Below are 13,395 nucleotides of genomic sequence, written 5' to 3'. Positions count from 1 at the left end.
AATAGAGTAAAATATGAAGAAATTATTAGTTCTAACATAATACAATTCAATTGGTTTATTTTTATTTCTCTTGATATCTTCCCAAAACTGAACTAAATTGACAATTGCCTTAAATAATTGATGCCTTTTAGTATGCCATGTTACATATGTGAGTGGTATACAGGTAGGGTTTTTCCTCAGTTTACATCTACTAGCAAAAATGTTGTTATTATTTTTAATGGCATCATCACAAATATTTCTATTGAGGTATCCCCTTTCTGAATATTTTATCATAACAATAGTCTCTTTTCTACTGTGTTTTATTGTTCAAGGAGAAATATAAGAACTAATGTGTGTGTGTGATGTGTAGAAGATGTATGCATACATGTGTTTAATAAATGTCTTGAATAATTGAAATTTCAGCAAAAATGCAAAAATCTCTTACAACCTAAACCTTTTGTTGCCAAATATGTAATGAGATAGCCAAATATCAGATTTCCTCAAATATTTTATACAACCAAAAGTATATTTGCATTTTTAAAAAATTGCTGACTTTTGTTACCAGATATACATACCATGCAATGATCCAGCTGTGACTGTACTACTTCCTGTTCAACACTTTTCATTTCCAATACAGGGAACTGCATTTTCACTTCATCTAACACTCTCTTACTTTCCTCTAGACGCTGCTCAAAATTGGCTGGCTTTTGGAATAAGCGGAACTTCACAGAAACATCCTGCAATTTTTTCTGTAAAAAGAAAGCAAATTATAAAGTAAAATTTAATATTCTGGAGTTTAAAAAAATGTTCAAATTTATGCCTGTAAATATTGTCAATTTATGGATCTCCCTCAAAAATTATCATGCTTTCTGTTCCCCAATATTTGCTTTTTGCCTTCTTCCTGAATATTCTTTCTTATTAAAACTATTACAGCCTTGCATTTATTTAAGCTATATGTTTACAAGAGGCATCTAGATGTCTTAGTGCATAGAATGCTCTGCCTGGAGTCAGAGAGATTTATGTTCAAATATGAATTCAAATATTCACTTGGTGTGTGAGTTGGGGCAAATCAGTTAACCTGTTTTTGCCTTTAATCCACTAGAGGAAGAAATGACAAACTACTCCAATATCTTTGCCAAGAAAACATCATGGACAGTGTGGGCCAGGAGATCATGAAAAGTCATATATGAAATGAACAGCAATTACCACATATGTTTACAGTGTAACTTCATGTCTTGTTTTTTTTACCCAATCTAGAATTATTTTGTTGTAGCTGTTCAGTCATTTTTCATTTGTGTCTCACTTTTTTTGAGATACTCATTTGGGGTTTTTCTTGGCAAAGAAATAGAGTGGTTTGATTAATAAAAATTTGTTGGATGTTGAATCAAATAAGGAAATGGTCACATGGATGAATAATATGTTTAAAATCATTCAGCTATTAGCAGGACCACTGGTCATTTAGGGATGCATTTGAAAAAGTTTAATAATGGAGATTTTTTGGGGAAAGGAAGAATATACACACATATATACTTTAAATGTATTCTGAATTACTAACATTTGAGCCTGACTTTTTTCAGTTGCTGATTTCTGAAGTACATATGCTCACACTGAAAAATTATCAGGGTCTTTTCATCTAATCTAATTAAAACTGGCTCCAGCCAGGTTAATGAAACTCACATCTGTGTCTTCTGGGTCTAACTCCAATGCTAAAATACATAAGCAATAAAAACAATGAAAATGATAGTCTCCTAGGATGTGGAACTAGAAGAAACTTAAAATAATATCTGATATTATCCCTTTATTTTACTGATTAGGAAAAATCATCTCAGAGAAGGGAAATTATTTGTCTAATTTGTTTTACAAACAGGCATTTTAAAAGAAGAATTGGGATGGGAACCCAAGTTATCTGATTCTCTGTTTCCATTACATCACTGTGATGTCTGATTTGAAAAATCACTCTAGATTCTTTCTTATTTGTTTCTTAAGAAAATTAAACGCATATGGGTAATAAAATTGCATCACTTATCTTCATTTTAAAATACTATTTATTAATACATGAAAGTATATAAATACAGTGTATTGAGCAATGGGCTTAGGGGTCAGGAGACTAGTTTTGAGCCTTGCCTCAGATATTAGCCATATGAGAAAGTCACTGAAAATCCATTTTTTCACCTGTAAAATAGAAACACTAATATAATGTTATTATATTAACAAATATAATAATAATAGCATTCATATAACATTTTGGAGCACTTTATAAAAATGTTGTATATAAAATGTTATAAAAATGAAATGTCATTTCAATTGTATCTTCATTACCCTACTTGGATTTTTTTGGCAGGGATACTGGAGTAGTTCACCTCTTTCTTCTCCAGATCGCTTTAAAGATACAAAAAGTGAGACAAACAGGATTAAGTGACTTATCCAGGGACACTTGTGTGTCCAAGTTGTGTCCAATGCTATATTTGAACTCACAAAGATGAACTTGACTCCAGGCCCAGCACTCCATCCACTATCCCACCTGGTTATCTATAATCTCATTTAATTCTCAAATAATCTTAGGCATTACCTGTTCTTGCTATTTCCATTTTATTGATGAGAAAATTAAGACAGAAAGAAATGATTTGATTAAGGCCATGCATTTGATAAATAAATGATGCTAGATTTGAATTAAGGCTTTCCCTTCTGCCTGTCCCCTGTACCTGCCTCTAGATAGCTCCTAGGTCCCAAGATAGTTGTGAGGCTCTAAGGAGACAACACATGTAAAGCACCTAATTTAAAATGTTATATAAATTTTAGCTATTACTAATTAATGTATATTAATTATATATAATTTAATTATGTATATAATTATATGCTCATAATTAAATAAAACAATGTCCTAGAGTATATGGTTTTGTTGAGATGCCATGCTTATATTCTTAAAATATTTTGTCCATACATGGAAAATCATTTATCAACATAAACCATCATTTTGACAGAGTAAAAATATTTCATTATATTCTAAAATTTTATGTGAATTCTAGGATCATTGACATACCTGTGCTACTTCAATCTGGGTGAGAACCCTCTTGGCAGTATCCTTTCCTTGGTTACGTTTCTTCATTTCTTCTAAGCTAATCTCATGGCTTGTTAAATCAGATTGGATTTTCTGTTGGGAAGAAAACATTTAATAATTAGTCTTTTGGCAGTCATTATGAAACAGTATTCATTTAATTTACCGATCTGCACATCTCTGGGGGTGTATATATTTACATTTTAATTGATGTCTTTTGTGTTGACATCAACAGTAATTGGAGAGGTATGGAGTGGGAATTACCCATCCTTACCTCTTCAGAGTTATTTTTCATCCATTCCCCAACTAATACGCACACATTTTGTTTCTATTTCTTTGCTAACACAAAAAGTACTGCTATGAATACTTTGATATATGCTGTTTTTTAAATTTTGTTTTATATATTTTAAAATATATACTAAATTCAGGCATAGGAATGTTGGGTTAAATTGTGTTGTTAAATTGCTTTAAAAATAATCTCAAATTATTATTGAAAATGATTAAAATAGGGGCAGCTAGAAGAAGCAGTAGATAGAGTGCCGGCCCTGAAATGATGAGGATCTAAGTTCAAATCCTCAGAAGTGTAATACTTCCTAGCTGTATGACTTTGGATAAGTTACTTAATCCTTAACCTCAATTGCCTCAGCAAAAAAAAAAAAAAAAAAAAAAAAAAAATTTAAAATAACTTACAACTCTACAACAAAGGTATCAATGTACCTTTCTTCCCACAGCCCTTAAAAACATTTCTGTTTTTGTTTAATTTATATTTCTATTTTTCAAAAGGTTATTTATTATTAATAAATCCCATTTTGAAAGGTGTTATCCTTGTTTGATAATTATCATTTTTGATAATAATATATTTATTTAAATTCCTTTTTATCTTGGATGTTTTAAATTTTAATCTGTGATATTTGATACAAATATTTCTATAGTTTATCTTCTTGTTGTATCTTAATTACTTTTTAGTAAAAAACTATTTTAATTCTGGGTAATCAAAATTTTGTCTTTGATGTTTTCCTCTAACCCTTATTTGGTTTTGAATTCTCCCCAAGTCATATTTCTGAAAAGTGTTTCTATTTAGTCTTTTTTAAAATTTATTTTTTATTTCTCACTAATACCTTTTATATTAAAGGCATCTATTATTTTGAAGCTCATTTTGGCAGCTTTAATTTAAAAAATTAACTTTTATCAAACAATTTCCACTTACAGATTTTCCAGGAGTTTTTAATCACCCAAAGGAATCCTCTCTCTAAAAATTTATGTTATTAGATTTATGATTCCTCTTAATCATAAAGGATTTATGTTTCTTATTTAGTTTGTTTCATGTCTTGTGTTTCCAGTGTTTTTTGTTGGTTTTGCTTTATTTTAACAAGTATCAATATTTTTTGATGATTACTAATTAAGACAAATATTGCATTGAGCCCTTTTTTTTATTATTACTTTCTTGGAGCTGCTATACTCATCTTATTTCTCTAAATAAATTTTGATTTTGTTTAAAGAACTTTCTGGCTCTTGGCTTGTTTCAAATTTGTTAAAACCCTACCTTCTTCAAGAAAACTTTTTTAGTCCTCTTTAGTGCTTCTTTTTCAATTTATTTCTAATTTATCCTCTATATATCTCGTTTGTACATAATTGCTTGTATATTGTTTCTTCCATTAAACTGCAAGCTACTTGATGGTAGGATAATTTTTTTTCTTTTTTTGTATACCTAGCATTTAGCACTATCTGACACATAGTAGGTGCTGATAAATGCTTATTGAATTGATGTGACTAATGTTCTTGTTGCCCATCTCGATGCCTTTTTATTATTTATGCCTCAATTTGATGGAAAGTTGGAGAATTAGCTATATACTTATGACCTCAAGCCAAATAGGTTAGTTCTGAAAACTTCTCAGTGTTTGAAAAATGTAGTAGAGAAAATAATCAATTACAGAATAATAAAGTAGCTCTTAAAAGAGAATCACTCTTTTCCTTCTTCTTATCACTCTTTCCAAGACCAGACAAGAAATATTTGGTGAGTTCATCAATAATGAAGTTAGTCCTAATAAAGTATTCTTTTTAAGGAATTCTTAATTTTTAGGAAAAATAAACTTCTTTAAAGAGCAATTTCTCAAACATGATTTCTATAATTTATATAATACTCTAAAGTTTATAAAGCATATTATTTCATTTTATGCTTATCACAATCCTGGAAAGTTCTCACCTTATAGATGAGAACATTTAGGCACAGAAAGATCAAGTGACTTGGCTAATTTCACAAAATTAGTAATTGTGTGAGGATGGATTTGATTTTCAGTCTTCCTGACTCCAAGTTTAATGCTCTATTCACTGAGCTACCTCCGTGGTGACCTGTTGTCTGATTTGTATATAATGAAAATAAATTACAAAAACAAAAATAAAGAATCATACTCAAATTTATAAAGTAAAGGAAAAGCTATGTCCAAATACCTATGTTCAAACTTTATACCAATTCCTTCTATACAAGGCCCACTTTTTTTCTAAGATAAATACACAAACATATAATCCTTCCCCCCTCAAAGACAAACAAAAAAACAAAACAAAAACAAAAACTTCAGAAGCACAAATGGTTTGGGAGAAAGAACATTGAAGTTGATCTCATAAAGTATATTCAATCCTAGGGATTTTAGTAGAAATATAAAATGCCTGTAGAATAACTGTGGTTCACAGTATTATATAGTTACATAGTATAATTTCAGAATCTGGTACCTATATTTCTCTACTTGGAGGAGGGATTATCCCTTGTCCAAAGTATAGGACATTGTATTTCATCATATATTATAATGTCTTGATTAATCAAAACTACATATTTTCTAATATTGCCATAAAACCACTGTTTATATATTAAGCTACTGGGAAGTAATTGTTACAAAAACAAGTCAGAAAATATCATAGTCCATACTAACATTGAAATTAAAATTGCCCTTAGTAGGAAGTTCAAGTCATTAATTTTTGTAATTAGTGGAGCTTAATTTAACTTAAGTGAATTTAAAGATAAAAGTAATTCTCAAAGACAGGAAGAATGGACCTTTCATATTATTTAAATTCTACAGCAGAACAATCGCATCACCACTTGGTGGAGGCAGATACCTGAAGAATTGATTCTTTTTAACAGGAAAATCCAAATATAGATTTAAAATAGAAGAGGACAAACAAATATAGTGCCACTTTTCTGATCCCCCATCTTAATGAGATAAGCTAATTATTTTGCTTAATCTATCATAACACCCCTAAATTTTCTCCAACTAAGAACATACATTCAATTCATATTTATACCTTGATAGTGGGCTATGATTCTTTTTTAAAAATGATATTCACATCTGTAATTATTGAAAAATCCTGTTTTGATAAACTCTTGGTAGCTCCCACTTGCACATGCTATATTCACTGAAGAGCTTATTTCACAGACTTTATTTTGTTACCATAGCCTGCATTTTTTCCCAAAGGAACTTTAAATACCAAACTTTAGATTGAGCTTTAGAAAACCCCAAACTTGAAGAAAATCTGCACAGCTGATAACTTTGTCCCAGAAAACAATTTTCTTGCAGTCATCTTGAAATAAAATCTTCAAGAAGAAAAATGTTTCAATAGCTTTTTTAGGTTGTCTGTATTTTCCAATATGATATATTACTATTAGGTGACTTCAATGTCAGATGCAATTTTTAAAATTCAGGTATAGCAAGAACTGCAGAAAATACCAAATCAAACTTTCTTGGTATTCAAAGGTCTGCTGGTTCAAGTAAATTATAGATTCCCAAGTGTATATGAATGACACAATTTTGAGATACATTAAATTATTATGTAAAATAACATTTTAATTCTTCAGGGGAACTTAAACTTTTTGTGTATCATGGACTCCTTTTGTAGCTAGTACATAAAATATGATACAAAGAATTATAAATGAAGCCAATTATATTCTAATATAATTAACGGAATGCTAAGAAAAAGGAAGTTCCTGGCCCTTAATTTAATTACTCCTGGGCGTCTAAACTTGTCAAAATTGGGGAAAAACTAATGCCATTTTAATTTTTTAGAGCTGACATTTTGTTTATAATTCAGTGATATTTATGTAGTTGCAGGGTTGGATCAAATTGGTGAGATTGAAGGATGAGATATTTGTTTGGAACTTTCAAGAAATTATTTTATGGAGGATGTGGGCATATCCACTGAAACTTCACTGAAAGAACAAAGGACCATGTCCTGGATAGATTCAGACTTCATTCAATACCAGTCATGTTTCAACACCAGGGACTGACATGATAGAATCAAGTTATTATGGATTACAATCACTCCCCTGTATTCATTTATAAAAAGGAATATTCTAAGGCTGTCAGATAGGAAGAGAGAAAGAGAAGGACAGAAAAAGTCTATACAACTTCATAACTTCCTTGGGGAACCCCTAATGACCTCCTTAGAGAAGCAAAGGCAAAAAAGCCTAAAATTACAAATGATCTCCCAGAAGCTGCTTCTAGAGACAGGGGCATAACTTCTTAATCACATGATCTTTGGAGATGATGGAAATACTTGACCCAGCTTTCTATATACAGATTTAGGGTTTCCTAGACAATATAATTGTCAAAGTTTTGGTCTTAGGTTTCCTTTAGACTCTTACAAAAAGCTGCATCCCCAAAAGAGATATATTTGGAGTATATCTATCAACATTTATCATATTAGAAAGGAGAACTGATAAATTTTAAAATATTTATTAATTCATTTCAAAAAGCAACAATAAATCTGTTATAAGTTAACATAAAATATTTTTATAAGAAATAACATTTGCCAAAACAAAGTGAGGAGAATAGCATTAGTTTATCTACTTTTGCAATTTGCTTAAGACAGCTAGATTCTCATATCTGTTTCTGCACACACATTTAAAAAAAAAAAAAGAACTAGAGCGGTCAACTGGGTTTCTTGTCCATTTATACAAAATAATAGGTACAGCTGGAATTTCAGTTAGGTCTTCTGTTTGACCCCAAATCTAGTGCTCTTCTCAAAAAGGCCTATAAAACAATTTTCTCTCTCTGTTCTGTATTCATCAACATGTCTTTTAGTTTTCCTCAATTGTATAAATATCAATATCTATCTCCATAGAGATATGTTTCTATATGTGTATCGAGAAATATATCTATATAGGCATATATATATATTCTTCTAGCACAGCAAAATTTTGTGTGGGATATGTATGTTTGTATGTGTACATATGTATGTATATGTGTATATGTATATATATATATATGTATACACACAAAATCTTTATTTGTGATCATGAAGATGATCATTATGTCATCATGATGATACCATATATATATGTTAGATGATTAAGGATATTTCTCTACAAAAATATCAGATTCTACAAATATATTCTCATTAGTTCACCTGACTTTCTAGTACCAGGTGTGTAAATGTTTATTTTAGCAAAATAAAAAATTAATTTTATCTCCAAGACTGTCTCCTAACAAGGAGTCTCACAGGCAATCAATTAACCAATCGATTAACAAGCACTTATTAAGCTACTACTATGGGCCATGTGGGCAGGTAAGTTATGTGATTAGTACAACACTGGAATTGGAAACAGGAATACTCATCTTCATGAATTCAGATCCAGTCTTAGACACTTACTTAGCTGTATGACCATGGACAAGTCACTTAACCATGTTTGCTTCAGTTCCTTATCTATAAAATGAGCTGGAAAAGGAAACTTCAAACCACTCTAGTATCTTTGCCAAGAAACACATAAATGGGGTCACAAGGATTCAGATACAACTAAAATTCAGATACAACTAAAAATTGACTGAACAACAACATGTCCCAGGCACTGCATTATTAGGCTCTGAAGATATTAAAAAATGGAACCTAAGGTGATAAAGAAAAAAGTAAGACTACACTCAAGGAACTGACATTTCATCAGGAATAACAGCATACACAAACATAAGAACACAGCATCTGACTTTTGCCCTATTCTGATGACAAAGCAATTTTGTAAAGGCAATACTTTATGATTACATTTTTTTTATGATTACATTTTTAACAAAGTTTTCTTAGGTGCCTGGGGCAGTTTGGTGGGACAATGAACATATTACCTAGCCTGGAGTCAAGAAAATGAATCTTGTGTTTAAATATGGTCTCAGTTTTACTAGCTGTGGGTTCCTGGCAAATCACTTAACCCTGTTTGCCTGAATTAGCTCATCTATAAAATGCACTGGGAAAAAGTAAACCACTCTGGTATCATTGCCAAGTAACTTCTAAAGGGGATCATCATAATAAAGAATCAGGTACAATTGATGTGACTGAACAATAATAACAAACTGGATTCTCACTTTTTTCACTTTACTCAGTCTTCCTTCTGGCTTCAAAATTATTGCCTTTGGAATAAGATGATGCATCTTAACTCACTGCATTGGTGTTTTTATTCTTAAATTTGTTTCAGAAGTCTATTTTTTAAAACAGATTTTCCTTTTAAAACCACAGTAAATAAACTAAAACTTTAAAAAAACCCACCAAAAGATAAATAAATTCAAAACTAAGTCTGGCACATTAAGATGCATCTTCATCTACTAAAGGAAGACTAAAATAAACTCTAACTCAACAAATGAAAGCAACAACAACAACAACAACAACAAAAAAAAAACAAACAAAAAAAAAACCTCCTCACTCCCCGCTCCCTGAAACAGCATACCTGAGCTTCCTGGGGAACTTGGGCTGCATCTACTCTGTCTGTAATAAAGGCCGTTAACTGTCTGTCAATGAATGCCAGAGACTCTTGAATCAGCCGAAGGGTTTTGTCAGTTTCCTGGGCAGACTGGATACTCTGTTCCAGAAATTTCTGCCTCCTCACAGCCTAAAAGAAAAGAAAAAGAAAAATTTACTATTGAAAATGTAAAATTCAGGTCTTGCAATATCAGTGAATGTTCCTGCCTGCCATAGCCACCTTTTTGTAAGATAAATTTCTCAGCCGCCTTCCACTCATTCAGCTTTGCTTCAAAAAATAAGTGAATAATTAGGAGGAAATTTGACAACAGAAATATCAATTATTAGGATTTTCCACAACCTTCTAAAACAAAAAATCCACATTATGAAATCCTGTAGTGGCTAGAAGGCAGCAGAAACATCCTGCTAAATGCAGTCTGTTAGTCTGAGGCCTGAGGTTCTTTTGTGATCTTATTATAAGTAGTTCAAGAGATTTGGTTTACTTAGAATAGGGTCACCGTCATCACAATCTCATCCAAGATAGATAATCCATTTCAACCACTGACAAGCAAAGGCACACACACTCTGATGAATATCAGATCCTTTTCAACAGGGAATTTTAGATAGTTATCTGGATGAGCATCTGAGTCTTTTTCTTTCACAAAATTCTAACAACCATTGAGTAGATAGTGTTTATTCCTGCTTCCAACAGAGATTTGGGATTGTGCCTGTTCTTTTAGCAATTTCATCAGTGGTGCTGTTCAAGTACCATAAACAATGTGATCCTAATAAAGGAATAATTAGTCTTGAGCATTAAAAAAAAAAATCTTGAGCATTATTATAGGTGTGACAAAACTTCAAAAAAATACAAAAAGCTTATTGAACAGGATACATGGAAGTTCAGGATGCTTTTACCTTGAAAGAAGATAATAAAAATAAAAAAAGGATATATATATATATGTGTGTGTGTGTGTGTGTGTGTGTGTGTGTGTGTATGTGTGTGTGTGTATATATATATATATATATATATGTATATATATAGGAACACATATAGGAACTATTCTGAAATGTCTAACATATTTGTATCACTTAAGGATACAGCAATAATTATTTTCTGCAACAAAACAAGTACCCAATTTCTTAAAAACAGCATGTTTTGAGTCATGACCCAAGTTTATCTACTAAAACATAAATGTGTACTCATGAATACAGCTTTTTAATTTTTTTTAATGAAATAAGAGAGAAACAGACAGACAGGAAGACAGAGTGAGACAGAGACAAAAGAAGGCAGAGAGAAAGAAGGGGGAGAAGATTGGTGGGGGGAGATAGAAGAATGGGGAAGGGACAGAAAGAGAAGAGATGGTAACCAAAGATAGAGAAATGCTCTAAATCAGACCCTTTAAGGAAGTAAGTATTCAGTTACACCCTTTTCCATAAGAGAAGAATAAAGGAATGAAGGTTTGTCAACTGACTTCTGCCTCCATAGCAATACATGCCTTTTATATTACTCCCTACTATTCTGCATTCCATTTTGTGTGTCTATTCCATTTGTGTCATAGTTAAGATTATTAACTTTCTATTTCTTTCCATTGTATCTATAAAAATCTCTCCTTTGCCTTCAACCTCCTCCTTCAATATGGTAGAAGAGAAAGAATGGAGAGAAGTAGAATCTTAGCGTTGCTTAAATTTGCTTTTCACTTTGTATTAATAATTTTGATCATTTTTTCATGTAGTTATTTACAACTTGAAAATACTTTTAAGTTGTTTATATCCTTTGACCACTTATTTATTGGGTAATGAATTTTGATGTTATTATGTCAATTCTCTATATAGGGATATCAGAACTTAATGGATGATATTACACATTAAAATTGCCCTTCTAATTCTTTCATAATTTTTATTTTATTTTGTCTCTCTCCATTCAAATCGATAAAAATGATGAAAAAAAGAAGATGGGAATATTCAATAGGAGAGGAATTGGAGGAAAGAGATATTGAGTGACCTAACTATTCTATATTTTGTAAGAATAGTTATTAAAATTTCTGAACCCTTCAACCTATGAATTGCACACATGGTTACATAACTCAAGGAAGTCAAGAACAATATAACAATTTACACAACAAAGGAATGTAAACAATGTAAAGGAATGAACCACCAAAAGGAAGTAATACTCTGATTAATGGAAAATCTAATGAAGGTCATGGCCAAGACATCATGTCTTTATATTAAATATTTTTTTTTCTTTATTACAACAGTAGGTTCGATCAAAGTGAGAAGGGGAGAATGAAATAGAGATGAAAGTCATGGAAAATGTAATTTTAAGCTTTTTAAATTAAATTAAATTAAATTTAAAGCTTCTTTAGTCTTCTTGTGGAGACTTTTATTCTGATGATGGTTCCTTGGTAAATGATGATGGCCTAAAACAGTATCTGCTCTTTTTTCATTTTTTAAAAGTATCAGTATTTACTTGTATTGTTTTACTCCCCCCCCTCCCTCAGTCCCCCTCTTTCTCCTCCCAGCCCTTTGAATCCTGGTTCTTAAGTATTCGGAGACTTTAATTTATCCTGTAACATACTAATTCACAATACTGGCAATTGACAACACTTGGATACAATTTTGAGTGAAAAGAAGCTGGCTTTGAAATTGCCCCCTTTCAATGAGGCTGAATATTGTACATTCAATAGGATATATCTTTGCTCTGAACTTTCTAAGCAAACTTTAAAATTTGGCATAGTTAAGTTTTCTCTTTGCCATCTGGCCTGTAGCTAGCTGTTCTAGAATATGGAAATTATATTAGATTAAATTACATCAAAATGATCATTATGATGCCAGTTTAATGTAATATTTCCCAAAGGATTTTTTTTTTTATTTTTTTCATTTTTAAATAGCGACATTTGGAGCCAGCAATTAGAGGCAGCTAAGTGGCACAATGTATATAGAATTGTACTAGAAGTCAAGAAGAATTAGTTTAAATTCAGTCTCAGAAACATAATAGCTATATGACTTTTGAAAAAAAAAAAAAGTCACTATTTGTCTGTTTCCTCAAATTCAAAATGTAATAATAATACCACACAATTCCCTAGGTTGTGGAAAGGATCAAATAGATAATTCTTGTAAAATGTTTTGTACAGTACCTGGCACATAATAGGAGCATAAGAAAGGTTTGTTCCCTTCCTTTCTAAAGGAATACATCACGCTATTACAAAATATCTTGTTATTTTTTTATATATTAGAACCTTCACAGAAACTCATAAATCACAATATTTCTGACCCTTTCATAAACCAGCCTTTCCCAGGAGGAAGGGTAGGTCTAAATTGCTCTTTAAGTTTAACATTAAGGATTCTTACTTTTATTTAATTGGATGTTATATAGCATGCTTTATATCATAGAGTTACTCTCAAAATACTATTTTCAAGATATTAATTTTCTCAATTCTTGGAACATTGGTTTAATGACTAATGAGGTTTAGAGATTGAAGAAGTATAAGAGATCAACTGGATGAAATGGACTTTATCAGTGCAGTGAAATAGTATTGACATTAGAGATTATAAAATTGGTTATTGTAAATGGGTTATTCAATTCACTACTATATTAGTCAATATGGGAGTCTGATGTAAATCAATATTTTGACAACCTCAATAAACGAAAGGATAGA

At 31.1% G+C, this 13,395-nt stretch overlaps 1 protein-coding gene across 1 annotated transcript in view; it reads right to left on the bottom strand.

The window, feature by feature from the left end:
- DMD (dystrophin) overlaps positions 1-13,395 on the bottom strand; it is a 2,219,276-nt gene that overhangs the window by 1,382,588 nt on the left and 823,293 nt on the right. The window contains exons 30-32 of the mRNA XM_051991017.1: positions 9,729-9,890; positions 3,020-3,130; positions 555-728 (exon numbers count right to left, since the gene is read on the bottom strand). Of these exons, the coding sequence (XP_051846977.1) occupies positions 555-728; positions 3,020-3,130; positions 9,729-9,890 (447 nt within the window). The remainder of the gene's footprint in view (positions 1-554; positions 729-3,019; positions 3,131-9,728; positions 9,891-13,395) is intronic.

Source organism: Antechinus flavipes, chromosome 3 (assembly GCF_016432865.1).
Source record: "Antechinus flavipes isolate AdamAnt ecotype Samford, QLD, Australia chromosome 3, AdamAnt_v2, whole genome shotgun sequence".
Classification (NCBI taxonomy): domain Eukaryota; kingdom Metazoa; phylum Chordata; class Mammalia; order Dasyuromorphia; family Dasyuridae; genus Antechinus; species Antechinus flavipes.
The sequence above is the reverse complement of the archived record's forward strand: the minus strand, read 5'-3'. Positions and strand labels throughout refer to the sequence as shown.